Raw genomic sequence first — 27,471 nt, forward strand, 5'->3', positions numbered from 1 at the left:
AGAGTTAAAAATCATAATGTGTGTTCTACTGAAGAAACAAAGTCACCTGGATGCCCATATCACATTTTCATTTTTGGGTGAACTATTCCTTTAAATGCCTTTCATAATGTTTGGTCACATTAGTGACATTGTGGTGAAATTTCTGTTAGTCAACGCTGCAAATTCTGAAGACCAACTTTTATATCTGAAAAATCTGCAAGGGGATCTTTTTAGCCCTCATTGGAAACTCCCAATCACACACATTCCTAAATGTCTGGATATTGCCTATGAGCTTATAAAAGTGCATATAACCACACGAAAGGCCCAGGACAGGTATAGTTTATTGTCCGTGTTCTTATCCGAGTCATGCACAGTGGAGCATGTTGTAAGAAAGGGTTCCTGAAACTGTCCTGGAGGTCCACTGTCCTGCAGAGTTTAGCTCCAACCCTGATCAAACACACCTGAGCAAGTGAATTGAGGTATAGAGTGGTGCAGGTAGGACATTACTTTGTAGGCTAAAACACAGAAACGAGTTAGCATTTTAGTTCTTTCGGTTCCCTCGTCCCAAAGTCAATTTGTTTTTAATGTCATTTTGTTTAAATGTCTAAAATTAGGTCTGTGGCGAACATAAGCTCAAGACTTTCACATTCTATCTATGAAACGAAATACATCAGATTTACCCCACATGTGATTTTTTTAAGCTGTTACATGTCTTGGAAAAAGCAGTTGCTAACAAGTGGCTAAATGGGACTATAGAGGCGAACAAGAAAACTAAGTCCACGTTCACAGCACCATTATGCAGTCCATTTATAGCCTATTGAGTATTAGACCTCAACATTTATAAAAGCTGTGATAATTATCGTGATGGACAAAACATGTAAGTATCATAAACTTTTGTTGATCACAGAGCTTGTTTTTTGCAATAATCCAAAAGCCTAAGGGAAAACCTTATTGGGTTTTTCTCAAAGGAACCAGTGCTATGTCAAAGACAAAGTGACGTCATTCCTGCACCACTCTATTCAGGATCATTAGAAAATCATAGGCAGGTGAGTTAAACTCTACAGGACAGTGGCCCTCAAGGACAGAGATTTAGGAACCTTGTCTTAGGATAATCACACAGAATGCAGATGTGCTCTTCAAAAATGCATATTGTAGTGCAGTTATAGGCTATAGTATGTAAAAAAAATAAAAAAATAACTGCAGATCCGCAGTGCTGATGAATGGAAAATAAGACAGGGTCTTGAGCGCGAGAGAAGCAGTGCAATGGTCAGAAGTTCGTTCAGCGCATGTTTACACAAAAAATAATTAAAAGCAGCGGAGCTTACTGTAAACAGCTTCAAGAGAGCTTTACGTCTTAGCAGACCTCTTACATCAGTGCGTTCTGACCTTGTACAAGTAATCCTGTTTTTTGTCATACCAATAATGTAACTTTTCATACCGGAAAATGGACAGAACTGATTAGCTGGTATTTTTGAAAATGTCCCGTTCACACACAATCTCTAAATGGTAATTTACCAGTAAATACTGTATTTGTGAAAGGGTACTAAAGTGTAAAGCAACAAATGTCATTCTAACCATGCATAATTCTAATTAAGCTGAACTGAAGGTGTCGGAAATGAGGCTGTCAGTGTCAGACTGTACTGCTTCCACACACAATTAAGTGGTGACCTCTGAGGGACCTTTAGGTCAGCAGCAAAGATCTGACACCTTTTATCAAGAAGAGAAAAGTGGAGAAGACATTAACCAGAGCAGGGGCCGGAATGATAAGATCAATAAGATCAATAAGAAATGTTTAGTCATAGTTGAAGTTTAGGTGGAGCAGATGTGTCTAGGAGTACTGACACATGCTGTCTGTTTCTGCAACTTGCCTATGAGCAATAAAACCCATGGGTTGAACACAAGTAAAGGAAGGTTAAACAGGTCAACTTCATGCCATAAGGAGTGAGGTGATAAGAACACAAACCGTCACCCGTGTCTCTCATAAACACGCAAGGGACACTTCTTTAAAAGGATAGTTAGACCAAAAGGAACACTATCATTGTTTACCCATGAACACAAAAGACGATTGTCCACACTGTGAAAAACAGTGGGTCAAATGCAGTTTTGGACCTCTTTGGCTTTCACTGTATGGCCAAAAAAAGTTCTTCAAAATATCTTCTTTTTTCTTTTTGGGTGAACTGTTAACTTAACATATCACACACCACATCAGTGTTATTGTAAACAAAAACTATTCTCATTAATTGAAATATAGCTGAAATATAATGAAGTGATGTAGCATCATTAAAAACAAACAATAATCATTCACCTAACAATTAACAAAAGGTATGTTTATAAATGTATATTATAAGCGGTACAAAAAGTTTACCCCAAATTTAATTTATGTACTGCAGAAGAATAAACGACCTGAGGAGTTTTAGGGAATGATCCCTTTAAAATGTTAATATTTACATATCCTAACACAGACTTCAGCAATCCACCACTAGGCTGCCATAGATACAATCAGCTCTAACAGTTTTAATAAAAGTGACTGTAATATTTAAGTTGAGTTTGGATTAGTTTACAAATTTATTTAACAGGGACCATGCACAACACAAATGTTGTGTCAGAGTTAGCTAGCTAATTTGCATCTGGGGAGGATATCGTTATATAAAACTACAGCACTTCATCACGATCCAAAAAAAGACTCATAATTAAAAAAAAAGATTTATAATAATAATCATTTATAATAATCACATCAAAATATACATATATATAAAAAACTAAATTAGCCATATTTTGAGAGCAGTTTTAAAAATACTAAATTATGCACTCTCTAAGATGAACAGGCGCTGAATTCCTTCTTTCTGCAGCTCTAAATGTAAAAGCTGATTGTTTAAAGGCAGTTTTCTTAAATTTAGCTGAACAGTTGCCTATAACGAATGCCCTGGTTTCCCTAGAATTGTCCTCACAGAAAGCCACACACTGTTTAAGAGGTGGTGGTGCAAGATTATGAATTAATTTATACAAACACATATCTGCAAAAAAAACTGTTAAATGTAAATAGTTTATTTTTAATTATGGCACAATGATGATAACTGCTTAATTTCTTTTTTCTTAAACTTCCACAGCTTGTTTATAAAGAGTCTATAACGGTTTTAATGTTTGAGAACAGTTTGAGATCTGGTTGATGCTTATTAGTTCTTTTAATAGAAAAAAAAACGTTCCCACAGATTTATTCACATTAAGAGTAAGACAAGAGTGAGTTAACCAATCTGAGACTGTTCAGTTCAGCAGTAAGTCTTCAGCTTACTCAGCTTATATCAGCTTGTTCTTTTGTCTTAGCATATATAACTGTATTATCTGTGTACATCTGAAACTGGACCTCTGGACATTAATATATAGACTAAATAAAATCGCAGTCAAGAAAGAATGGGCATATTTTATTAATTATTGTACATTGTTTCCTTATTTAAATATGATTCCATCCATGTTGATTTGTGTATAACTTGTAATAGTAATATTGTATTACAAGTATATAGTAATATTGTACTATAAATAATTTTGATAAAAGTACATTATGATTAACAGTATTAAAAGCCTTAAGACCACTGAAAGCATACAAATAGTTCTATAATTGGTTACATCAGTAGGATCACCAGTAATAAAATGTAGAAGCTAATATTACTGCTGACTTCAAAGAATTTAGAAAATAACATTGTTTTATTGACAAATTAATCAGATGAGATTTTATTTGAAAGTTAAAGGAGCCGATTAGAAATTGAATCAACATCCATTAATCTATCTTTACTTTTGATTGGGTGACTGGATACTTTTTACAACCCTGCATAAATAATATGGAAATAACTCATCACACTTTGAGTAAAGTGAAGGACTGTGTGAGAAATAGGTTGGCTTCTCTAAATAACATTTCTTCTTATTCATAAACAATGCCAATGTGTTAAAACTCTGAACACTGCTTTTCCTTTTTCACTGCCAGATTTCTGCCCATTCACACAGATGTTTGAATGAGCTCAAGAGGAAAAAACTTTTTTTTGTTTTATTACATCCAAGGGGCATTTGAAATGTTTTCAACATAGCTTTGAAACATGTTTCGATTCTTAAGACTTTTGTCCCTGAAGGTGAAAAGGCAAGAGTTTACCGAAACCTCAAATAAACAAGTACACACACAGACACACAGACACACACACAGACAGACACACACACACACACACACACAAAAATACACTAAGTGATAACTTATATGAAGGACACAAAAACAAAACTTTGTGTGACCGAAGGGATTAACCAGACACTTAGTCAAGGACCATCTCATAAAAGTTTGGATAAGTGCATGTCTGGGGGCCCTGCACGTACATATGTGCAAATGTTTCTAGTTTAGCCTGTTCTCATTCTCATCCCAGCCTCTCTCTTGAGACTTCAGCTTCAAGTTCCAAAGAATGCTTTGCTTATTTGTTTACTGATGACTGGGAACATCAAACAGACATGTTTCTCTTTTCTACAGCTGAGGAGAGCCAGTCACAGGGGACAACTGTGGTTCGTTTAAAGGTCTCACTGGTCAGCTGGAGGGGGGTGGGACGCAAAGTTCTTGAGGAGGCTAGAGAGACAGCTGGATGAATGAACGAATGAATGAATGACACGCCATCATCAACAGTTTTCCAAATAAACAGACCATTACTTTGGATATTTAAAACAGCTTTGAAATGGACAAAAGTAATTCCATCTGTGGAAATGGTATTCGATTAAGTGTAGAGAAAGGGTGATATTCAGGTCCGGTGTTGCGTATGGTGTGGTTCTGGTTGTTGTCATGGCAATTACCTTTGATAGTGCTGATGACCCGCTCCAGATGCTGGCTCTCGTTGCGGTCGGGTCGGCAGCTCGGGCTGATCTCCAAGGAATAATCTGGGCCATATTCAGTGAAGTACTAGATTAGGGATGATTAAAAAAAAGTACTTAAAGCCAGCATGAAATCAAAACGAATGGAACATTGCAGTGTGTTATAAACATTTTAGCCAAGCAAATTGTTTTTTTTTAATTCATCTGTTTTTAAAGTCTTGAAAAAAGTCTTGCTGCGCCATGGATTTATTTAAAGGGATAGTTCTCCCAACAATGAAGATTCGCAAGGCACTCCAAACATAGACTGTAAAAAAAGCCTGAAGCCAACCGCTGCCATCTTGGCAGTGTCACAGCTCATCACTCCCAGATAACTGAAAATAGGCAAAGAGGCAGGATGTGGATGAAGCTGAGGTGCCTGGTTGCTGAAACAACGCCCGCCTAGCTCGACGACCGTTGTGGCAATCCACCTGTCACTCAAGGTCCATGCTCTTAATTATGCAGACCTTAAAGGCTTAATATAATTTAAACAGATGTATAGACAACACCATTATTTGTATCAGGCTGTAAACTGCTGTAAATGTGGGCATTTTAACAAGAGGGAGATACATATTCTAGCAGCCAGTCGATTCATTGCAGTTTAAGTCACTTCCGTTTCTGTGTTTCGGTTCCAAACCAATAAAACACAAAATAAGATATTTTGAATCCATACAATAAAAGTTGTTAGGGTCCAACGTTGTTTAGGACCACACTGACTTTCTTATCAACAAAAAAGTTGAAACATTTTTCAAAATGTCTTCTTTTTTGGGCAAACTATCCCCCTTTAATAAATTAACTATTAATTACAGAAATTCTGCCATCAATCAAAATGGCATTATGTGTACACTGCAAGCCAACATTTCTGAAGCTAGGAGAGAGATTTGTTAATCAGTTTCACTTGAACCATGACCGTTTAATGTGATCAAGGTTTGCTTCAACAAAACAAGTCCTGTTTTTGTGAGATTTTTCTCAGCTAGGAAGCAGCACATACTTGAGTAAATTTGGGAAGGTTTAGTCATAAATCCACTTTCTTCCAAACACACACACACACACACACACACACACACACACACACACACACACACACACACACAAACTCATTTCAGTCTATCAACAGTGTTCTAATGCTTTAGATCGAAAAGGCAAAAGCCAAAAGCAGTTAAAAGTTTCCCCTATCATGAATTGCATCTGAACTACAATTAGTGATGCATTATGATTTTGAAATGGAAACACTAGGGACTGGCCAAAAAGACAGTCAGGCATGTTGCCTTGCTCATTCGAAAAACACGGTCTGCATTGTGTTGGTGGTGTGTCTGGTGTTTAAACTGGATAGAGATCAGATTTGGTTGTATGTCTGTTACATGCATTAGCGCAACTCTGCTTTCAATTACTTCTCTTTTGTTTATCCGGCTTACCTCCGCTCCCAACTTGGTAGGGATTATACAACATATGCATATGTGAATGTGTTTTTTTACACATTTTTACACACACACTCAAGAAATGTGTAAATAGGATGTACAATACTTCGTGAATGTGCACACATAATTAGTCAAGAGAAGAAAAAAACAGAGTGCCAAAAAAGGGCTTTAGGCACATACGTCCAAAAATTGCTAAAAACCTCAAGCGAGCAGAATGTAAAAAAATATATACGGATAAGATGTTTTTCTTTCCAGAGTTGCATAACAAATAATTCATATAAGATTAAACAATTTGTTACATGCACTTCTACTAATGTAATCCTTTCGTTGTCTTGTCCTGTGAAAAAGAATATGTGGGCATTGGGCAAGACAAAAAGACAAATTAGGACATGCATTATTGAACACAAGTGCAATCCAAAGAAAAGACCAGAAATATCCCACCAAGTCTCTGAATTCAACTTTGTAGTTAAAGAGAAAATAACTGACGCGTAGAAGTGGGAATATGGAACGGAGACTTCTACAAAGAGAATGTTGATGAATTTTTGACCTTCAATGTTTATTTTCTCTAGGCATGAATAATTTATTCTTAATAGTTTTTTGTGGATGCTTATTTATTGACATTCACATGCATTTTTAACAATGTCTATTTATCAACACACACACACACACACACACACACATATATACATACTATATATATATATATATATATATATATATATATATATATATATATATATATATATATATATATATATATATACATTTATTTTTGTATGGCACTGTTTAATGGTATTGGAAATTTATATTGTAATAAAACACTTATATCGAGATTACAAGATCAATAAATGTACGAGAATTTTTACGGTTATGCTTTTGGATTTTTTATGTTTTGAATGTAGTATGCGTGTATTTTTGTGCAGTTGTAAAGTTTACGTATAATTGAATATTTCTATTAGAGGCCCAGTCAGTCATTGATGTATTATAATGTTTATGGTAATAAGCTTGTAAATGAACGCAGGTGGATGCTTAGAAGCACATACAGTAGAGATCAAAATTAGAGAACACACAATTTCCTAAATTTCAAGGTCACTGCTTAGTCCTTTTTGAAATTATCCTAACAGGAGCAGAAGGGCAGTTTTAAGCATATTACACAAGTTAAATATATTCTGAAGTACAGTATATACAACTTAAATAAGACAATTTAAAAACAACGCTGGTCAAAATTAGAGAACACTTTCAGATACCTTCAAGCTTTGGGTGTTAATCTGGCACTTGGTGCTAATTTCCGTAATAATTTGGCAAACCCTTTTTAACTTGAAGCAAACTTTCCAATTTTCACTGACTTTGCAAGATGGCAAGCCACTCTAAGGTGACTGAAACCCTACGACACCACGTTGTCCAGATAAAGGCCAAAGGGATGACCCTTTTAGCTATTGCAAAAGAAAGTTGGTAATTCCAAATCTGTAATTTCTAGAATATTGAAGCTTTACAAAGATGCTAATTCATTCAAGTACCCAAAAAAGTAGGCAAGACCAATTCAAGAGAGGACAGGACAATGCGGACACTTTCAATGGGGAATCGGTTCAACACTGCAGCTGGAATTACTCGCCAGTTCAGAGCTGAACACAGTAAGGATCTGTTTGCCATACAGTGTCTTGTTCAAACTGAATGCTCACTCTGCAGTGACCAAGCCTATCATCAGCAGAAAGAATCAAAAGGCTAGACTAACCTTTGCTGAGGAGCATGTTGTGTGAACAGAGGAGAACTGGTCCAAAGTTCATTTTAGTGATGAATGCAAGTTTAATTTATTTGTGTCTGATGGGAAACATTATGTTCGATTGGAAAGATTGAACTCAAAGTGCCCAAAGAAGTCACAGAAAGATGGAGGAGGAAGTGGCGTGGTTTTGGGGATGTTTCTGCAGCAGGACTTGGGCCTGTTATACAGCTAAATGGCAGAACTTCAGAACCTGTTTATCAGAACCTTCGTCGGCAACATGCGGTTCCTTCACTGCGAGCATCTCCCAATCAGCCCGCAATTTTTAAGCAAGTCAATGCCCCCGATCACACTGCAAAACGGGTAAAGCAGTTCCTTGAACGTGAGAACATTAAAATAATGAAATGGCCAGCCCAGAGTCTGATCTAAACCCCATTGAAAATCTATGTAAAATCATTGGCAACAAAGTTATGGCTAAGAAACCCTCTACAGTTACCCAACTGTGAAAGAGACTGGAAGAAGAGTGGACCAAGATCACACCGGAGCAGTGTGAGTATCTAGTGATGTCCTGTGGCCACAGATGTGCTGAGCTCCTTCTACAAATTTTTGACTCCTGTAAGCATCACATTTTAGTTGTAATGTTTTTTTTGTGCTGCATTGGTTATTGTTCTCTTGATCACAGTGTTTTTGACAAAATAAAGGTTTTTGTTGAAGTACCTTAGTATTTTATAAAACATGCTAGCAGAACAATGGTATACCTACAGTTAATCATCCTTCAAACTTCAAGCAATGAATATTAACAATATTTCTGGAAAAAAATCTAAGTTTCTAAATTCTTTTCTAATTTTGATCTCCACTGTAGCTCTAATGATGGGTTCAACCCAACTGCACATTGCAGTTCTTGCTCTTTTCCACTTTAGTCTATTTGTGGCCTCTGTATAATAAATTGATGTGAGCTTTTTGGCTTATATTATGATGTGTGTGGATCTTCATGCATAATTAGTTACAGTACTTTTTTTTAAGCATTCCCACACACAGGACACCACAGCATGCCACTTGTTTTCCCATGAACTCAACCTAATCTAAAACAGCAGTGTCCACATCTCTATTGCATTATTTGGTTTGGACACCACATTAAGATCACATTGGAACTCTTATTTAAAGGGTTAGCTCGCCCAAAATTGTGTCATCAATAATTCACCTTCATTTTGTTCCAAAGATAAGTCATAAGACTTTAGTTCATCTTTGAAAAACAAATGAAGATATTTATAATGAAACCTGTGAGATTTCTGTCCCTCCATTGAAATTCAATTCCACTCTGATGCTTCATCAAATGGTTTAATCCAAGGAAGCTAAAACATGCTTGACATTCAAGAACCAATAAGGTCTGTTCTCATGTTTCAAGCAAGTACATGTTGAGCTTCCGTTCACCATATTTGATGTGCTCTATGTATAAGCGTTGAGCAATGTCTATATGTGAATAAAAACCTAAGCGTCTCTTCCAAAGACGGTTAATTCATGGATTAGGTTTACAATGTCCATAAAATGTGCATTCAATGGAGGCACAGAAATTTCATCATCTGTGTTGTAAATCTGTGTTTTAAAGCTACAAAAAAGTCTTAAAGGCGCAGTGTGTAGTATTTATTAGGATCTATTGACAGAAATGCAATATAATATACATAACTATGTTTTCAGTGGTGTATAAAGACCTTACACAATGAACCGTTGTTTTTATTACCTTAGAATGAGCCATTTCTATCTCCATAAACCACAGGTCACATTACATTGAAAGCACCATTATAGCCGCGTTTCCACCGCAGGAACTTTACCCAGGAACCAGAAATTGAGGTGGTAGGCTACTCGGTGTGTTTTGACCGCAGGAACCTGGGTCTAAATGAAGTTCCGGGTAAATATTTCCCCCTCCAAACGGCCCTGCTCGTGAGGTAGTACCTTTTCAAAGTTCAGGAACTTTCGAGGGCGGGACTTGGGCGCTGAACATGCTGATTGGTTTAGCATTTTATTTCAACCGGCATTTTTAAAAGTCTTTTGCGAGGTTCATTCTGCATTCAGTAAATATCCGTCTTGCTCTCTGTCTGATGGCATGTGTTTGTCTCAGCCATCTCACGTTCAATGTCCATAGCTGATAATAATAGACATTGTCATTTTAAATCTAGCTTTACTTGTAAGCTTTCTGAATATGCTAGTGCTCTTTTCTGTCGTTGTTAATTACCGCTTTAGTAAACCTATACATAACCAGCAAAAGCAGCACAGCTTGAATCTCTTCCATACTCGTTATTCATTTTTTTACAGTCTTTTCTTCACCATGTAAACGACCTGACCGATTACTTTTAAGTGTGCGTCCTTACATGACATGACAGCGCGCGCCGCGCTCATGTTGATAAGAGAGGAAAGTTCATTTTTCTGAGAGGTAAACTTTTTATTTTGTAAGTTATGAAGATAATGTTGGAATAATGGCACAGCGTATATTGCCCCAGGCAGTTTTTACTGCGCCTGACAGAAGAATTATTTTTTTTCTGAGATGATTACACTTTACAACAAATAAATAGCTTATATAATACACTATTAGTCCTGGTGGCCGTTAAGAGTTGCTATGGCTACAGTTAACACATTCCAGCTGGTGGAGAAAACAGCGTTGACATTTTTGATGCGGCAGACAAACTGCATGTCACAAAACGATTGCTATTGAAAGTCATCACATGTAAACACCAGATCGGTTTAGATAACGTCTCATGTAAACAGTCCACTAAATCTTTCAATCTGAATGACAAAAAAAGTGTGCTTGTAAACGTGGATAGTATCGCGCAAACCTGATTACTGTCCGTCACTGACTTGGAGGAGCAGTTGCGCGCAGTCCGACATCCCCGGACTAATTTGCCTAATCTTCACAGAACTTTAGATCGCGGTGGAAACGCAGACAGTTGCAGGTCTGGGGGGAGAAAAGTTGCTGTAAAAAAAGTTCCTGGTAAAAATTGTTCCGGGTAATTTTGGTGGAAATGGGGCTTATGTTTCTACAGTAGCCCTAATACCCATTTTCCACCAAGGCAGTGCTGGTGCCAATTTGGAGCCAGAGACTAGTTACAAATCGGTTCTGTGTGTTTCCACACCAAAAGCACCAGCTCCGAGCCAGGAAAAGTGGTTCTTAAGTAGCACTAAAACATTGCTGGGCTAGAAGTGAGAACCGATTACGTCAGGCGCTGGGGGTGGGGTCAACAAGATGAACACAAACTTGAGATCCGCCATTTTTTAAATACAAATTACAGCGAACTGCATGAATGCGTTGTATTCGCTGTGTTTTCGCTGTGATTTGATGCCGATGATTTACGATGTCGTAAAGCCATGTGAATCAATAGTAATGCAACATTCGCCATTGTTGATGGACGGCTTGTTCGAGATGCATCGGCGCTGTACAGACCAACTGCCGTATGAAAACGAGTGCAGCAAGAGCATATGACTCCTTATGCTTTTGATTCACTCATGCGTTTATTTTCTATCATACGCAGGTCGGTCTACGCAGTGTTGATGCAATATAACATTCCTGGTTTGTGTGTGTGTTTGTTTCCTGCTCCCTCGCTAGCGTTGCTGAGAAAGATGAAACGTATACAGCATGGGCGTAGATTACGCGGGGGACGGGGGGGACGTGTCCCCCTCACTTTTAATAAAATGTATTTTCGTCCCCCGCACTTTTACTGGGTCTCACCGATCCTAGTCGACCCGCTCCGAGCGGGATTCGAACCGATGTTACTCTGTGTGGGGGCGGACAAGTTAACAGAGACGCTAACGACAGCCTTCTCTAAACTCGGTTGATAGCGCGCTTCTTGAGGTCAGGGGCAAGTGTATTTACATAGAAACCAATGTGAATACATCAAGATTTAAATTCAGAGACAAAAAATTATCTATGCATGACCTGTAATTTTTTCCGAATCTTAATATGAGGAGTGCGCTCTCACAGAAAGTCCAAAAGTGGGTTCGTAATACCCTGTCAAGCTGGAGCTGCAGCTGAAGGAGAACAATCGTTATGAGTGATGAAACGTGACGACGACAATCAGACGAGTGCGACAATATATGCTTTATGTGTGTTTTTTAAGTCATCTCAATGTAGCCTATTTATTGACAATAAAGTATCATGAATAATGCAGCTTTTTTTAATGTTTAGTATTCTGCTCACCACGGCTGCATTTATGTAATCGAAAATAGTTAAAACAGTAATATTTTGAACATTATTACAAATTAAAACCGCTTTTTTTCCCTATGTGAATATATAGTAATTTATTCCTGTGATCAAAGCTGAATTTATCATCATTACTCCAGTCTTCAGTGTCACATGATCCGTCACTAATCATTCTCAGATGAGGATTTCATAATCAAGAAACATTTATGATTATTATCTGTGTTGAAAACAGTTCCCAAAATGTTGTGGAAACCATGATAGCCTACATGTTATTTTTCAGGATTCTTTAATGAATAGAAAGTTCAATGGACAGCATTTATTTGCATTTATTAAATAAATTATCTAATTTGTAATATTAAAAATATCACTTGTGATCAATTTAATGCATGTCTGATCAATAAAAGTATTAATTTCTCTCTTTTAATTTTACCACAAATGTTTAGAAAATTAAGCATCACCATGGGCAGCACAACTGATAATAATCCTAAATGTGTGTTGATCATCAGATCCTCATATGGGAATGATTAGTGAAGGATCACTGAAGACTGGAGTAATGATGATAAATTCAGCTTTGATCACAGGAATAAATTACATTTTACTATATATTCACATAGAGAACAGATGAGTTACATCAGAATATATATATATATTTTTACATTGCATAAAATCTATGGAGTCTTAATGCAGAAGTGTTTGTAGTATATAAACCAATCATAAAATTGGCACACAAAAAAAGGAGAATAGGAGAATAATATTATAGATATTAATTATTGGTTATTGTTCAGCAGTGTATTTGATATCTTGCCCAATTAAAAGCAAGAGATGCGATAAATTATATTGGTCCAAAAAAAAAAAAAAAAAATGGTATTACGACATTTCTGTCCCCCTCACTTCTGAAAAGATGGCTACGCCCCTGGTATACAGTGACGCAAGACCTGGCTCTGTTGTGGCTCTCAGCATGTGGAAACGCAAACGGTTCTCAGATGGCTCCTCAGTCGAACCAACTACGAACTGGCACTAGCACTGGCTCTGAACTAGCACCCGGTTCATTCTGGTGGAAAACGGGTGTGTGTGTGTGGACAAACTGCTCTACAGAGCGCTAGCTACTAGGGATGTGCATTTCAAGCAAAAATAATATTCGATGATCGCTGGGAATTATTCGAATATTATTCGAAAATCGCACCCCTCCCCCGCATGCACGCAAACTGGCATAGGTATATCCTTAAATAAAAGCCTTTGGTCAATTAAACGCCGGATAGTGGCGTGGTCAGCACAAACAAATAAAGGCCGGGGGAAAATGTGTGTATAATCTCCTAAATGCTTTTCATTTAATGGGCACTCAAGTTCATCGTGTAGGCTACAGTATGGTTGTGCCGTGAAGGCTGACCAACATCACGCAATCATCCTGATGCCACGCCCGTTCTAGGGACCTCTGTGATTTAGAAATTACTCCCCCACATCTGAGTTTTGCGTGGCGCGCATTCGCACGGGATAAGCCTGTGATTTTACCATAGACTGTAAAAAAATATGGACGTAGCGTCCGTGACGTCACCCATAGGATTCCGATAAGCCATTCTGAAGCTTAAAGTAGAGACGAGCTGGGCATCGCCATCTTGCGAGCGAGTCATCGCGTGTCACTCCCGGATAACAGAAAATGGGCAAAAAGGCGGGATGTGCGCGCAGCTGAGGTGACGCAATGACTATAGACGGCAGATAAATGGCTATCCACCTGTAACCACGCCCTTGATTATGCAGAACTTTAAGGCTTTATATAACGTAAACGAATGAGTTATAAAAAAATTCACCCCCCTCACAGTTGTCATGAAGATCAAAATTAGACGTATAGGCAAAAAACACAATTTGTACCAGGCTGTAAACATGTTTTTTTCTGCTTTAAAATTGAGAATTTTAACATGGGGCTCAATGAGATTCTGCTCCCTTCTGGAGCCTGTCCCTAGAGGCCAGTTAAGAAATTGCAGTTTACATTACTTCCGTATTGGCTTCAAGAGAGATCGCGGGAGGTTGCCGCTTGGATTTTACTCGAATTTACTGACTTATCTCCCGGATATGATGTCAAGACTTCGTTATAGATATAGCTGTATGAAATCATTAAACAGGCATCGATTTCGTTTTGATTATTTTATAGTAATAAATAAACATAATTTCGTTTTTTATTTATTACGCAAAACTCAGATGTGGGGAATTAGCCTAATTTCAGAGGTCCCTAGATAATACTAATCCCGTGCGAATAGTGCTATAGCCTCTGCATTTAACTTAAAAAATATTTTATTTTGTACACAGAACAAACAAAATAGAATAGGCTTCAAAATAAACTATGTTGATGAAATATTGTAAATTGGTCATGAACTATAGGCTACACGAACGACCGTTAATAAAAATAGGCAAAATCAAAAATGAATAGGCCCTATCTCCGAGAAAAGTGCAACCTATTGGAAGCACGGGTGAGTAATTAGTTTGGTCAGAAAAATAACTAAATTATAGTTAAAAAAAACTTAGTTAAAAAAATTATGTAAAGCGACATATAAAGTGCATAAACTCTTCTTACGTGGAAGGAAGCTTTTTTCCCTCACGTGATAGCCTTTAGAAAGCGCGGAGTCATTAATTGGGTTAAAAAAATAACGAAATTATATATATTTTTTAATAGAAAATAATATTTATGTAAAGAGATATATTAAATTAAAAAGTGCTTAAAAGTACACTACTCTTAATGGAAGGAAGCTTTTTCTCTCACGTGCAACCTAAAGCACTGAGTAGGCTAATTAGTTGGGTTAGTAAAATAACGAAATTACAGTTTAAGGATAAAAAATATTTATGTAAAGAGATATAGTAAAATAAAAAGTGTTTAAAAGTGCACAACTATTCTCAAGTGGAAGGAACCTTTTTCCCTCATGCGCAAAATAGAAAGCGCAGATGCATCATTAGTTGGGTTGGAAAAATAACGAGATCAGTTTTTTTAAAGTAGACAATAATATTTATGTAAAGAGATGGCCTATATTAAAATAAAAAGTGCTTAAAAATAGGCTATACAACTCTTAAGTGGAAGAAGGCTTTTTTCCCCTCACGTGCAACCAGGCTGTAGAAAGCTGAGTCTGGTTCGGCTAAAATAACCTCACGTGCAACCTATATAAAAAATTAAGCGAGGAATAAGCATTTTACATTTTTCTCAATGCTTGTTACCGATTAGGCTACAGTAATTCTGACCGAAATTGCTTTGTCGACTTTCTAGCTTGGGTGATATGTTTGCATGTTTCGGAAAAAAAGAAAGAAAAAAAAAAATCAATGATAGATATCTGTCCACTGGAACGTTATCGCTTTTATTCGCTATTAATTTAAAACGGTTTAAAGGCTACATATATGAAGAAAGAGAGGGAGAGAGACCAATGGTGACTGTTTAATTCATTATATAGTTAACAATTAATTCACTGTAATGTGGATAAACGCGCGCTGTCCATGAATCTGTCGTCAGTGCCATTTTTTCACCTATCCCTAACTGACTGTGCAGCTCCCTTACGGTCATCAAAAAGTTTCTCCAGTCTGACAGTGATCGTCTTTCTAGACGGGACAGTAAACTCGGGTTCTACAAACTCCATCAGACTTCTAAAACCCTCTCCTTCTACAAAGCTGATCGGAAGCATATCTTTAACGATCATCTTCGTGATGAGGGCCGTTGTTTGCTCTGCCCATCTAGCATCCGACTTGGTTGATCGGATCATAAAACTAGCCACTGATTCCTGCTGACCTGTGGATGGACCGGATTTTGCTCTCAGATGACTGTGCATTGTAGTGGTTGACCTATGATAAGCAAGCATCGCATTGCAGAGTTTGCACTGCACTTCTTTTTCATTAATTTTATTATAAGAACTCCACACAGAACTCTTATTCGACATCGTGACTCTACGTAGTGTGCATGATGATGTATTATTTTTTTGTTGTGTGAAAATTGATTGACAGCTTTTACGTGCGGTTTTGACAGCGCGCGCCACCCGCTGGTTACATTAACACGTCACCACCGCATCAGCGGCAAACCTGGATTTTTTTTTAGACGACAATCGCACAGCCTATTCGATATTCTATAGTTAAATCAACTAATCGAATATTCGAAAATCGTGACTCATCCCTACTAGCTACTCTCTGCAGTCTCAGACGAGGACATCTTTGTCCTGTGTCGGCCACCGTAGCTTCTCTATGTGCTTCGAAAGGCAGGGGTGAACGGTGGGTGGTTGCAATTCACAACCTCGCCAATAGATGTCGCAAAGATTTTCACAGTGCACCTTTAAAGGGTTACTTCAGCGATAAGCATATGGCTTTGTATCAGTAGAAACCCTGGAGTATATTCAAATGATTGTGCTTCCCCCCCCTCATATCCTCCTGAGACAAGAGATTTATGCATTTTATTTCTGGAAAAATTCCTCCCATGGCGCAAATATCATCAATTTGCGCCATCAGAGAAATTGTTGGCCAGAGGCTAAAGACTACAGCCAGCAGAGGGATGCCATTTCCGCATGTTTTCAACTCGCGCGTGGGGGATGAGCGATCACACTAACAGCACTCATGTTTAAACAGTGCGCCAGCAGAGCAAAGTAAGTCTTTCAACTTCTTAAACTAATTCCTATAAAAGTTAAGCTTTCAAAGGCATGAACTGAAAATGCAGCAGACTGAACACACGCTGTGAATCTATGCCGCGATGTGGCAGAAATCGTGAACGTGTAAGCAGTAAAAAAAAACCGCATGAATTCCGATATCCTTAGATCAGATTCAGGCCTCACTCACATGTGGTAATAAATCCGATATGATTCGGATGCGTGCATTAGCGTCTGCCATGTAAGCGGTCAAATCGGATATTCCCCAGTAAATGCGAGCCGTACGTCATTGAAAAAAGGATGGAGGCGAATGACGTCAACTCAGGTGGACACAAAGGCTGCATTTACACTGTAGGTCTTGATGCACAATTTGGTGACTTTATCCGATTTTTTTGACGACTCGCTTACATCATCTTTTCAAAAGTGACCCGTATCCGATATTTGCATTTACACTGTACACTGGCAAAACAGCCCAAGACGTTCTTAACCGGAGAAAGGAAGTAAAACAGCGCGATATGCAATGGACGCAGACAAAATGATTGCACAATGTTTTGCTGTCTGCACTGTTCCACACATCTTTAAAGGTCGGCAAAACATTTCTCTCTTAAGGCGGAGAAAAAGAGGAGAGCCCTTGGCGGGGTTGCCAGGTTTTCACAACAAAACCTGCCCAATTGCAACTCAAAACTGTGTTAAAGTAGCCCAAGTCCGCATGAAAACCGCGGACTTGGCAACACTGGATCGCAGTTTGTATCCACCTGAGTTGATGTCATTCGCTTCCGTCCTTTTTTCAATGACGTATGACTCACATTTACTGGGGGATATCCGATTTGACCGCTTACATGGCAGACGCTAATGCACGCATCCGAATCAAATCGGATTTATTACCACATGTGAGTAAGCCCTGAATCCGATCTAAGGATATCGGAATTCATGCGTTTTTTTTACTGCTTACATGTTCACGACATATCCGATCTGTGCCACATGAGAGGGAAAAAAAAAATAAAAAATTCGGAATTGGGTCACTTGAACCATGCAGTATAAATGGGGCCAAACTGCGATCCAGTGTTGCCAAGTCTGCAGTTTCCATGCAGAATTAAGCTACTTTAACACAGTTGAGTTGCAATTAGGTGGGTTTTGTTGTGAAAACCTGGCAACCCCGTCAAGGGCTCTCCTCTTTTTCTCCGCCTTAAAGCCCGCTTCACACATGCAGTACGTGTGCGTGCGTGTTGCGGTGCGTGTTGCGGTGCGTGTTGCGGTGCGTGTTGCGTTGCGTGTGCGTTGCAGGAGCCCCACACCCTGTAGTGCTTTCACATATGCTGCGCTTGCAGTACGCAACTGATCCGCCGTTGCACACCACAAACACAGCATTTATTCATTATTTTTTATTTAAAATCCAAAAGTTTTTACAGAACATGCCTAGTCAGAATTCCAATTCTCTTTGTTTACTCTTTCATGGAAGTCAGGTTACGTAGTCTACATTTAAACAACATTTTATTAAATTCATTTATTCATAGTTATATACTTAACGGGCGTAAGAGAGAAATGTTTTGCCGACATTTAAAGATGTGTGGAACAGTGCAGACAGCAAAACATTGTGCAATCATTTTGTCTGCGTCCATTGCATATCGCGCTGTTTTACTTCCTTTCACCAGTTAAGAACGTCTTGGGCTGTTTTGCCAGTCTACAGTGTAAATGCAAATATCGGATACGGCTTGCTTTTGAAAAGATGATGTAAGCGGGTCGTCAAAAAAATCTGATATAGTCACCAAATCGGAATTGTGCATCAATACCTGCAGTGTAAATGCAGCCAAAGTGACTCCTGCAGCATTTTGGGCTGTGAGACTCCCTCAGCGGATAAATCACATATTGAACAGACATGTTCAGTTTTTAATTGTAGTGTCTGTTCTCTAACTGAACTGATTTTATGAAGATGATCGCGGTGGGAAAGTGATCAGTGATTCAGTAATCTAGTAGCGGTGGCTTTGCGAATAGCCTGGTAGGGCAGCGAAGCATTCTGGGAATTGTAGTCTTTCATCCCCATGAGAGAAAAATACATTTTTGTCAGTTTACATACAGATTCATCTTCCCAGCGCTGAAGTACTCCTTTAAGGGTTTGAAATTATATAAGGGTGAGTAATTGATGCCAGAATTTTTATTTTTGGGTGAACTGACGTCTTTTGTGTTTATATGCCACCAAAAATTAGACATAACAGAATAAGGTCAATAACTCCATCCTCAACAGAGCAGACTAAGAAGAAAAATTATTAAAAATAATGATACGCTCAGAGTCAAAATATAACCGGCACTTCATTGTCTCCCTAAATGGGTTCATTATAAAGGTGAGAATACGGTTCATCAACTGACATTTTGAACTTTGACCCCTTAACCATCAACACAACCCAACCTCCATTATGGACTTCCCCAAAGCTCACTTCCAGCATTTATTCCACTCCGGAATTCTGGGAGCCAGCTACTTCCCAGACGCAACAGCACAAAAAGGTCCCACCCACAAAAGGAGATATAGAGTCCACACTAATTGTTACTATTGTGGCATCACATGTTTTGTTCGAGATAGATGAGACATGAGACGTTAAGTAACAGCTGATTTTAAAGTATATTTTCTTGTTAAGTGTTAGAAAAACGTGAAAAAATACATTAAGTATTATGAAATCATGAACTTTGATCTCATGCACTGAACACAGGGCGTATTTTATTATCTTAAGTAAATAACATGGGTGGACATACAGCATCTGCACTGTCTGAAACGCTTCCCTTCTAGAGCAGTCCGTACGTGCAGGCGGTAATGAGCCGAGTCAGTGCTGACAGTCTGTCTGTCTCGCACTTTACAGTGAAGTACCAGACCTGGTTCAAAAGGGCAAAACTACAGACAATGCAAACATAACACAACTGGCACTCACAGCATCCTGTTGAACTCGACATGAAAAAAAACTGGCAGCCAACGAGAGCATGTGTACGTGCATCAAAAAAAGATTTCTGAAAGAACATTTCACAAATTCTAAAAGTAGTAACATCACAACTTGATATGCAAGAAAATAAACCAGCTGAACTGTGATGGCGAACTATCCTGCTGTGCATTATGGGTCCATACAAATCAATTTGCATGGGGAACTTGCTTGTATAAACCGGTTCCACATTCACACATCTTTACTTTTCTCAATTCACTCACAGCTCCTATAAAGGGTCTGCGCTGTCCGTCCCTGTTCTGTCCAATGGGGTCTTTACCCCCTCCTCAAGTTATTCAGACAGGACAGAAGACCTTACAATCCCTTTAGCATTGTTTGACTAGCGTAACCACAGCAGTCATCTTATGATTGTGCGTGTTTGCTGAGCTCAAAATTTAGCAGTACACCTGTGTATGAACTTGTAAACTCTTTGGATAAGCGTTTGAGATCATGGGTGAAGTCTTTCACTTACTCACTGGTATGTTGATGTTTGTCTTTAAGAGACACTGCTTGTACCACTGGGGGAAATGATGCAGATTGTCCATTTCTTGTAACCCCAGAGAGCGAGAGAGAGGAACAGACATATATCTGGCTGACTGACTGCAGGGGGGAAACAGAGCTCTGGGTGTTTGTTATTTCACTGGGCTGTGCTGAAAATAACTGGCCAGAAACAAGTGAAAAGAAGTTTTAAAAAAAGGGAGAGGATGTACAGATGTTGACTGGCCATGGAGCGGTGAGGGCTGTTTCCACCCGCAGGCCCTGACAGCACTCAAACAAAAACATAGCAAATTTCCTACCACTCACTGATAAGATTTGACCAGAACAAAGCCACAGGTTTTCGGTCTAGCCAAACTGGCCATCAACAAGGACTTTTTGTAGATTTAACCCTTTACTTTCCTGTTAAAGGGTTAGTTCACCATTTACTCACCCTCAAATGTACAAATTTCTTTCTTCTGCTAAACAAATAAGAAGATATTTTGAAGAATGTTGGTAACCAAACAGTTGATTGACCACATTGACTTCTGCAGTAGGAAAATAGTATAAAATAAAATAAAAATTGCTACAGACATTGTTTGAAATATCATCTTTTGTGTTCAGCAGAACAAAGAAATTCATACATTTGAGGGTGAGTAAATGATGACAGAATTTTCATTTTCGTGTACAAAAACAGATAGTCATAAAAATAGCTCACCGAAAAAAGAAAATTTGTCATCATTGACTCACCCCCATGTCATGTAAAATTGGATAACTTATTTTTTTTTTAAATCTGTGAAACAACTATTTTGTAGAATGTTGGGAACTGACTGTATGAATTTATTTTTCATACTGTCATATAGGTTTGGGAAAATATGACCATAAATAAAATAATTTAAATTTTTGAATGAACTACCCCTTTAACAGTTTATATAGTGTAGCTATTTTGATTTTGCCAGTAAAAGTAACATTGAGAAAGTCATTGGTTCACATCATTAAGTGTTAAAATACTTATATTACTGTTAAATATACAGAGACAATTATGAACTATTTAGTAATACAGTATTATTGTAATGGGCACATACAGTAAATGATTCTAGGTACAAATTGTTTAGACTTTTTGAACACACATTAGCTTCATTTGCATTAACTGGCTAAATGTATAACACTGCTTAAATGCTGCATAATGGGCCTGAATGTAAATGACTCTCGTGCTGCTCACAAAAAAAGAAATATCACGGTAACCCCAGAAAACAGTTTTTCTGCCCAACTTCCTGTTTCTGACACCCGTTTGACACATAGACGGAAGTCAAACCATATTTACATATTTCAAATAGCCACTTTTTTTGTGATGGAGCTTATCAAACAACCCTAAATACTAAAAGACTTAATATGCATTGAAATCTAGTCTAGAGCAAAATATGCCAGTCCATGAAAAGAGATCTAGATATTGGTTTAATTGTTTTTCTTTATAGTTCTTTTGCACTTTAATCTGTTTGAAACATTTTCTTTATACATTTTCTTATACATTTTTTCTTTAATCATTTTACACTTTATACATTGTGTATTGTATTTAAATGTTTACAGTGTTTTTGTTCTTTTAAAAAGACTATTAAACTTATAATTAAAAGGACAACACTGTTTGTTCAAGTTAATCTTAACCTGTATTTGTACTGTAATATAGTACCGTGATATATAATCAGATATATAATCAGCAATAATCGAGATGTGAAAGTTTTATATGCCTAGTTCTACCTCAATCAATGCAGTGAAATTAGGGCCAAATACGTGTTTGGCAATCCTCTCTGGAATTCTATTTGGTTTCATTAGTGGCACAAAAATTACACACTTCACCTTTACACAACAACTTCAATTACATACTTCCCCAGTGAGACAGCTTTAATTCCACAAGGTACAAATCTCAGTAACTTGTGTGTCATGATATATGGAGATCTAAAGGGTGAATAATTTACTATTTCTGTTGCTAACTTTCAATTCTATAAAAAAATCTTGTCTCCCATATCTAGAGATGCTGATCAACACAACATCTCAATAAATAGGTTTAAGTCTTGTGCTATGGTCCGGTCAAATTTATTAAGACGCAGAAGACCGTTTTGTTGGTGCAAATGGATGAAAAAAAAAGAAAATCTGGATTGACACCACTGTCATGGATTAAAAGGAGAAGATAGTGCCTATAATGCCAACAATAGAGGTTATTTAGACCAATATCAGGCCTGTCTTAGACCAAGCACCACACAAGCTTTTCCAATTCATCAGCTTCTTAAAGAGAAACAATTCAGGTCTAAATAAAAGGCCCTGCATTTTTTTCTGGGTCTCTCCCTTGTGAGAGGACTGTCTATATTAGCCTCACTTTTTCATCTCTCTGTGTCTGTGACAGGGCCTGAATGAGCTCGTTGTATGCTTCCACTCCAGTCTGTCTTCATTGTTTGCAGTCCTGGCAGGGCAGAACCCAGACTGAGCCGCCTCTGAGTCTCAGCAGCTGGACCGGCTCGAGGAGTGAGAGAGAGAGATAGCACAGGTACAAAGTGCTTCTTGTTCCACCTCTCCTTTCCCAGCTTCTTCTATGCTGCAATACTCTTCTATCTTTTTTTTTATCCCCCTATTGGTGGACGCTTCTCTCTCTTTTAACAGCCTTATCTCTCTCTCTCTCTCTCTCTCTCTCTCTCTCTCTCTCTCTCTCTCTGGACTCACACTACAGTTAAATAGTGTTTTGTTTGGCTGGGATGGACACACAATAATAGTACTGGTGAGGAGATGGGGGTTCCTCTCTCTAAGAGGGGAGGAGAGAGTTTCATGCTTTGAAAAGCCGATGGAAGGAACAATAACTGAAGAGAGTCTAAAAAGAAAGAGGACTGAGAAAGAGATGAGGAGAAGGGGGAGAAAGAGTGGTGGTACTAAAACTCTAAATGTGTTGGGGACCAGCAGATATGAGTTATTGGGGAGGGCTGGATTATATGGTCATCATATGCACATCTGGGACCAAATAAATAATTTCAACATTATAGAGAATAGAATAGAATAGAATAGAATAGAATAGAATAGAATAGAATAGAATAGAATAGAAACATAACATTATAACCACCTTTTTTCTAATATTGTGTTGGTCCCTCTTTTGCTGCCAAAACAGCCCTGACCTGCCATGGTATGGACAGTCCACAATCTTTTACCTTCTTGTGTAATTTGAGCAACAGTAGCTTGTCTGTTTGATCGGACCAAACTGGCCAGCCTTCGCTTCCCGCATGCATCAAGGACCCATCAATGAGCCATGACCCTGTCGCCGGTTCACCACTCTTCCTTACTTGGACCACTTTTGATAGATACTGACCACTGCAGACTGGGAACACCCCACAAGAGCTGCAGTTTTGGAGATGCTCTGACCCTCGTCGTCCAGCCATCAAAATTTGGCCCTTGTCAAACTTGCTCAAATCCTTATGCTTGCCAATTTTACCTGCTTCTAACACATCAACTTTCAGGACAAAATGTTCAATTGCTGTCTTATATAACCCAGGCTAACAGGTGTAAAAAGCACAATGGACGATAAGCAATATGAACAACACTGACAAACAGGTTTCAATGAATTCCAAATCACCCAAAGAATATGAAGTGCACTGACCAAAGTCACAAAGCATCTTAAAAAAAATCATATTATATACCACTAGGTTATTACTGTACATTTTTGCATGCACCAATCAATCAATCAAATGCAGTATATAAAAAAACATACACTTTAAAAGTTTAGGGTCAGTAAGACTTTTTTGAAGCTATAATGATGCTGAAAATTCAGCTTTACAAGAGTAAATTATATTTTAAAATGTATTAAAAAAGAAAACCGTTCCGGTACAGGTCCGGTACTGTATTCTTAAGCAAATAAATGCAGCCTTGTCAAGCATATAAGCTTCTGAAGGGTGAATGGTATAAGGTATAAGTGTAAGTGGTGCAAGTGGCGTTTACAGCTCAGAAGTGTATTGAGAGTTGCTAGACGACACTCGCGGGCGGATTAGATTTGCTGCCGCTAGGGTGCGTCTAGATTTCTAGGCTAGCACACTTGTGTTCTCATTTTTGAGGTGTTCTGAGTAAATGATTAAACTGATTTGTTCAGTTCAGTGTTGGACAGATCAGTTCTTATTACCATCGTTAAAATGATTTGGCTCAAATGAGTCATTCGGTCGTGAATCGGACATTAGCAGACCTGTTGTGTGTGAATCCCGACTGTTAGAACATTGCGGAAGATTTGCCACAGAGAAAACACTTAGTAACGGGATAAAATTTATTTGTTTCCCGTTTATTTAAAGTATGATATATGTCAGCTGTTTAGCTGGTCAGAGAAGATCAACGTTTTTTTGAGAGCTATTCACACCCACAGTAATTCAAGGAGAAAAAATTGTCCAAATGCGCAACGTTTGTCATGGATTCGGTCTTCCGAACTTTTGATTTTGATTAATATGTGAAATATAAAAGAGAAAGAGCTAAGAAGGTGCTTATTTTTAAGATAGCACGTGCAGGGTGGAGCTCTCTTCTCTTTATATGCCCTCAGTAGTGGTCTTGAGAAAAAATCCCGAGTCATCTTTGTCCGAGACTGAGACGAGACCCAGACCGATCTAGAGTACTACAACACTTACGCCGCATTCACACGGGGCGTAGGCGTTAACGCTTGACGGAGGGCGTGGCTGAAGCTGGGTGTTGACGCGATCGTCATAGTGACAACAGCCAATCACATTAACTTTTTTCTCAACACAAAAAAGCACCTTTTTATGACAGCTAGTCTGTGAGACGAAATGGATGCCGATTTGGTGTTAAAACTGGCTCAAAGCTGTTGGCTAGCGTCTGCTGTAGGATATTTGCATACGGCGATCTGATTGGATGACGCCTGCGCTGGCGCTTGAAAAGTTGAGAAATCTTCCAACTTCTGCCGCTTGGAACGCAAGTGAAGCGCCGCGACGGAACCCACAATTAAGTTCAGCAACGGATGACGTCACCCATTCAAAGTAAAAGGGAAGCGTTAATGCCTACGCCCCGTGTGAATGCAGCGTAAGTGTAACAGAGGCTAGCTAGTAGTTGCTGTGCAAGTAAACCTCACTCCTCTGACCTCAGGAGACGCTCTAGCGACTGACGCTAGAGGTTGCAGCCTTTAGCCTCCTTGTTAGAGCGTCCAACTTTCATGGGTTCGAGTCCCGCTTGGAGCGGGCTGTTCTAATATGAGGGGTTACAGTAGGTCACATGATAATGACAATATGGCGAATGCAATTTGAGCAGTTTACATTCATACTACACGCACTCATACTATATACTTTTTTTAGCTGTCATGAAGCAATTACTTATTCAAAATAAGTATACCTACTCAAGATTATGCGATTTCAGACGCAGTTCCTTACAATTATCTGCACTGCCTTATTTTGGCTGCTTACTCTGTAGAGAGGTCAAAGGTCAACATGATGCAGAAGGTCATATCTGCTAAAACAAGGGCATCTTTTATTGCGGTGACCATGAAAGCGCTCTCTATAAACATTAAAAGACCTTCTTTGTGAGGCGGAAGAAAAGAGATATCAAACTCTCTCAGACCAACCAGAAGGCCTTTCCATCCCTTCATCTCTCCTCATAAGCTCCTCAAAAAAGAATTGAAAAAGCTCTTAAAAAGACTCAGAATTGGGTACACACATTCTCTTTCTCTAAGGAAAGAGAAAGAGGAGAGAGGGGGCATAAATAGTCGAGGAAAGAAAAGCACAAGTCCCTCTCAGTCAACTGTTAGGGACAGAGTAGTATTGTTAAGACCCCTTCACTGGTGCAACCCCCCCTTCCATGAAACAAACCCGGTTATTGAGAGGTGCTTGGACATATTTGATTAGACCGGGTGACTCGGCAGGAATGGAAGAGGAAGAGGAGGAAAGAGTGGGGTTTTAGACAGCTGCTGAAAGAATAGAGGGAACAGGGTCTCACCTCATGGTCTGGGATCTCAGAAGACAGAGTCTGTCCTAGGACGGTCCCCGTTAGATAGGTCCAGCAGCGGGCAGTATTGGCAAGGTTATAGCCGCCTGAGAGAGGCAGATTCGTATACGCAGAGAGCGAAAGAGAGAGAGAAGCGGGATTGAAGTCAGCAAAAGGGCTTCATTGTACTAGTGTAATTACTACCTTTCATCTAGAGCTTGGCTAGGATGGTCTGCAGCTTAGAGCTCATTTCAAAATGGGCTAAAATCACAAAAGTTCACTTTCTTCTCTCAGCCCAACCCCCCCTGGCCGTAACAACACACTAATAAACTTTTTGGCTGAGTCAGAAAGCTGGCAACAAGGACAGAAGATGGAGTTTTCAGTGTTAAGACATAGAGGAAGAATAAACGGAGGCAACACTGGGTGCGTTTACATGCACACCAGTAAGCTGATAACTCCAAAAAAATCAGCTTATTGGAATAATCAGTTTTCCCCGTTTACATGCAAACCAGTAAACGGACACACAAGTAAACCTCGTTTACATGACTTTATTTATAAACCAGGTTATTCCTTGTAGTGACGTCAAAAATAATAACGTCCGTATATCTGACTGAGTTTTTCAAATGTTACGTCTTTTGTGATGTTAAATAAAGCGTTCGCCGTGTCAGTGGGACATTTACGGCTCATATTATCCCTTATGCAGCATTTTGACTGAACCTCTTCTAGGCCACTTCTGCTGCATGAGAAAGAACACCTCTTTACAATTTTCTGGGTCTTAAAAGAGTCTGCGTTTGTGATATATGTCCTTATTTCATTCAAAACGCTAGCTCGCTCTGTCTGGATGCATTTAAATCTGCTCTAAGTTTGCGTTTTTGTCACCTACCACACATGCGCACTTCAGTAAGCCGACAGAAAGCAGGTTAATGCGTTTACATGCAGCGCAAATTCGAGGTAAGAGGAAGAAAACTACCTGTTCCAACCGGTTTATGCTTACGCTGTTTATGACATTACTCCGATAAAAGAAAACGGGTTACCGCGTTTACATGACCATGTTCATTGTCGGCTTATTGGGCATTGTTGGCTTAAGAACGTGCATGTAAACGCACCCACTGCTGACACTGTCTGTCTATATACGTTTCAAGTGGGTTGGTTCACCCAAAAATGTTAGTTCTGTCATCATTTACTCACCCTCATGTCGTTAAAAACCCATAACATCTAAATACAAATGGAGATAATCTAATAATCTAATAAATAGACAATTTACCAGCCCAAATCCAATCCAAAATCCTCACAACCAAAATTTGCATGCTTCAGAAAC

General features: G+C 38.7%; 1 protein-coding gene across 2 annotated transcripts in view; it reads right to left on the bottom strand.

The window, feature by feature from the left end:
• hdac8 (histone deacetylase 8) overlaps positions 1 to 27,471 on the bottom strand; it is a 46,610-nt gene that overhangs the window by 10,049 nt on the left and 9,090 nt on the right. For both annotated transcript variants that reach the window (XM_067437382.1, XM_067437383.1), the window contains exons 9-10: positions 26,166 to 26,260; positions 4,795 to 4,900 (exon numbers count right to left, since the gene is read on the bottom strand). In XM_067437382.1, the coding sequence (XP_067293483.1) occupies positions 4,795 to 4,900; positions 26,166 to 26,260 (201 nt within the window). The remainder of the gene's footprint in view (positions 1 to 4,794; positions 4,901 to 26,165; positions 26,261 to 27,471) is intronic.

Source organism: Pseudorasbora parva, chromosome 1, assembly GCF_024679245.1.
Source record: "Pseudorasbora parva isolate DD20220531a chromosome 1, ASM2467924v1, whole genome shotgun sequence".
Lineage (NCBI taxonomy): Eukaryota > Metazoa > Chordata > Actinopteri > Cypriniformes > Gobionidae > Pseudorasbora > Pseudorasbora parva.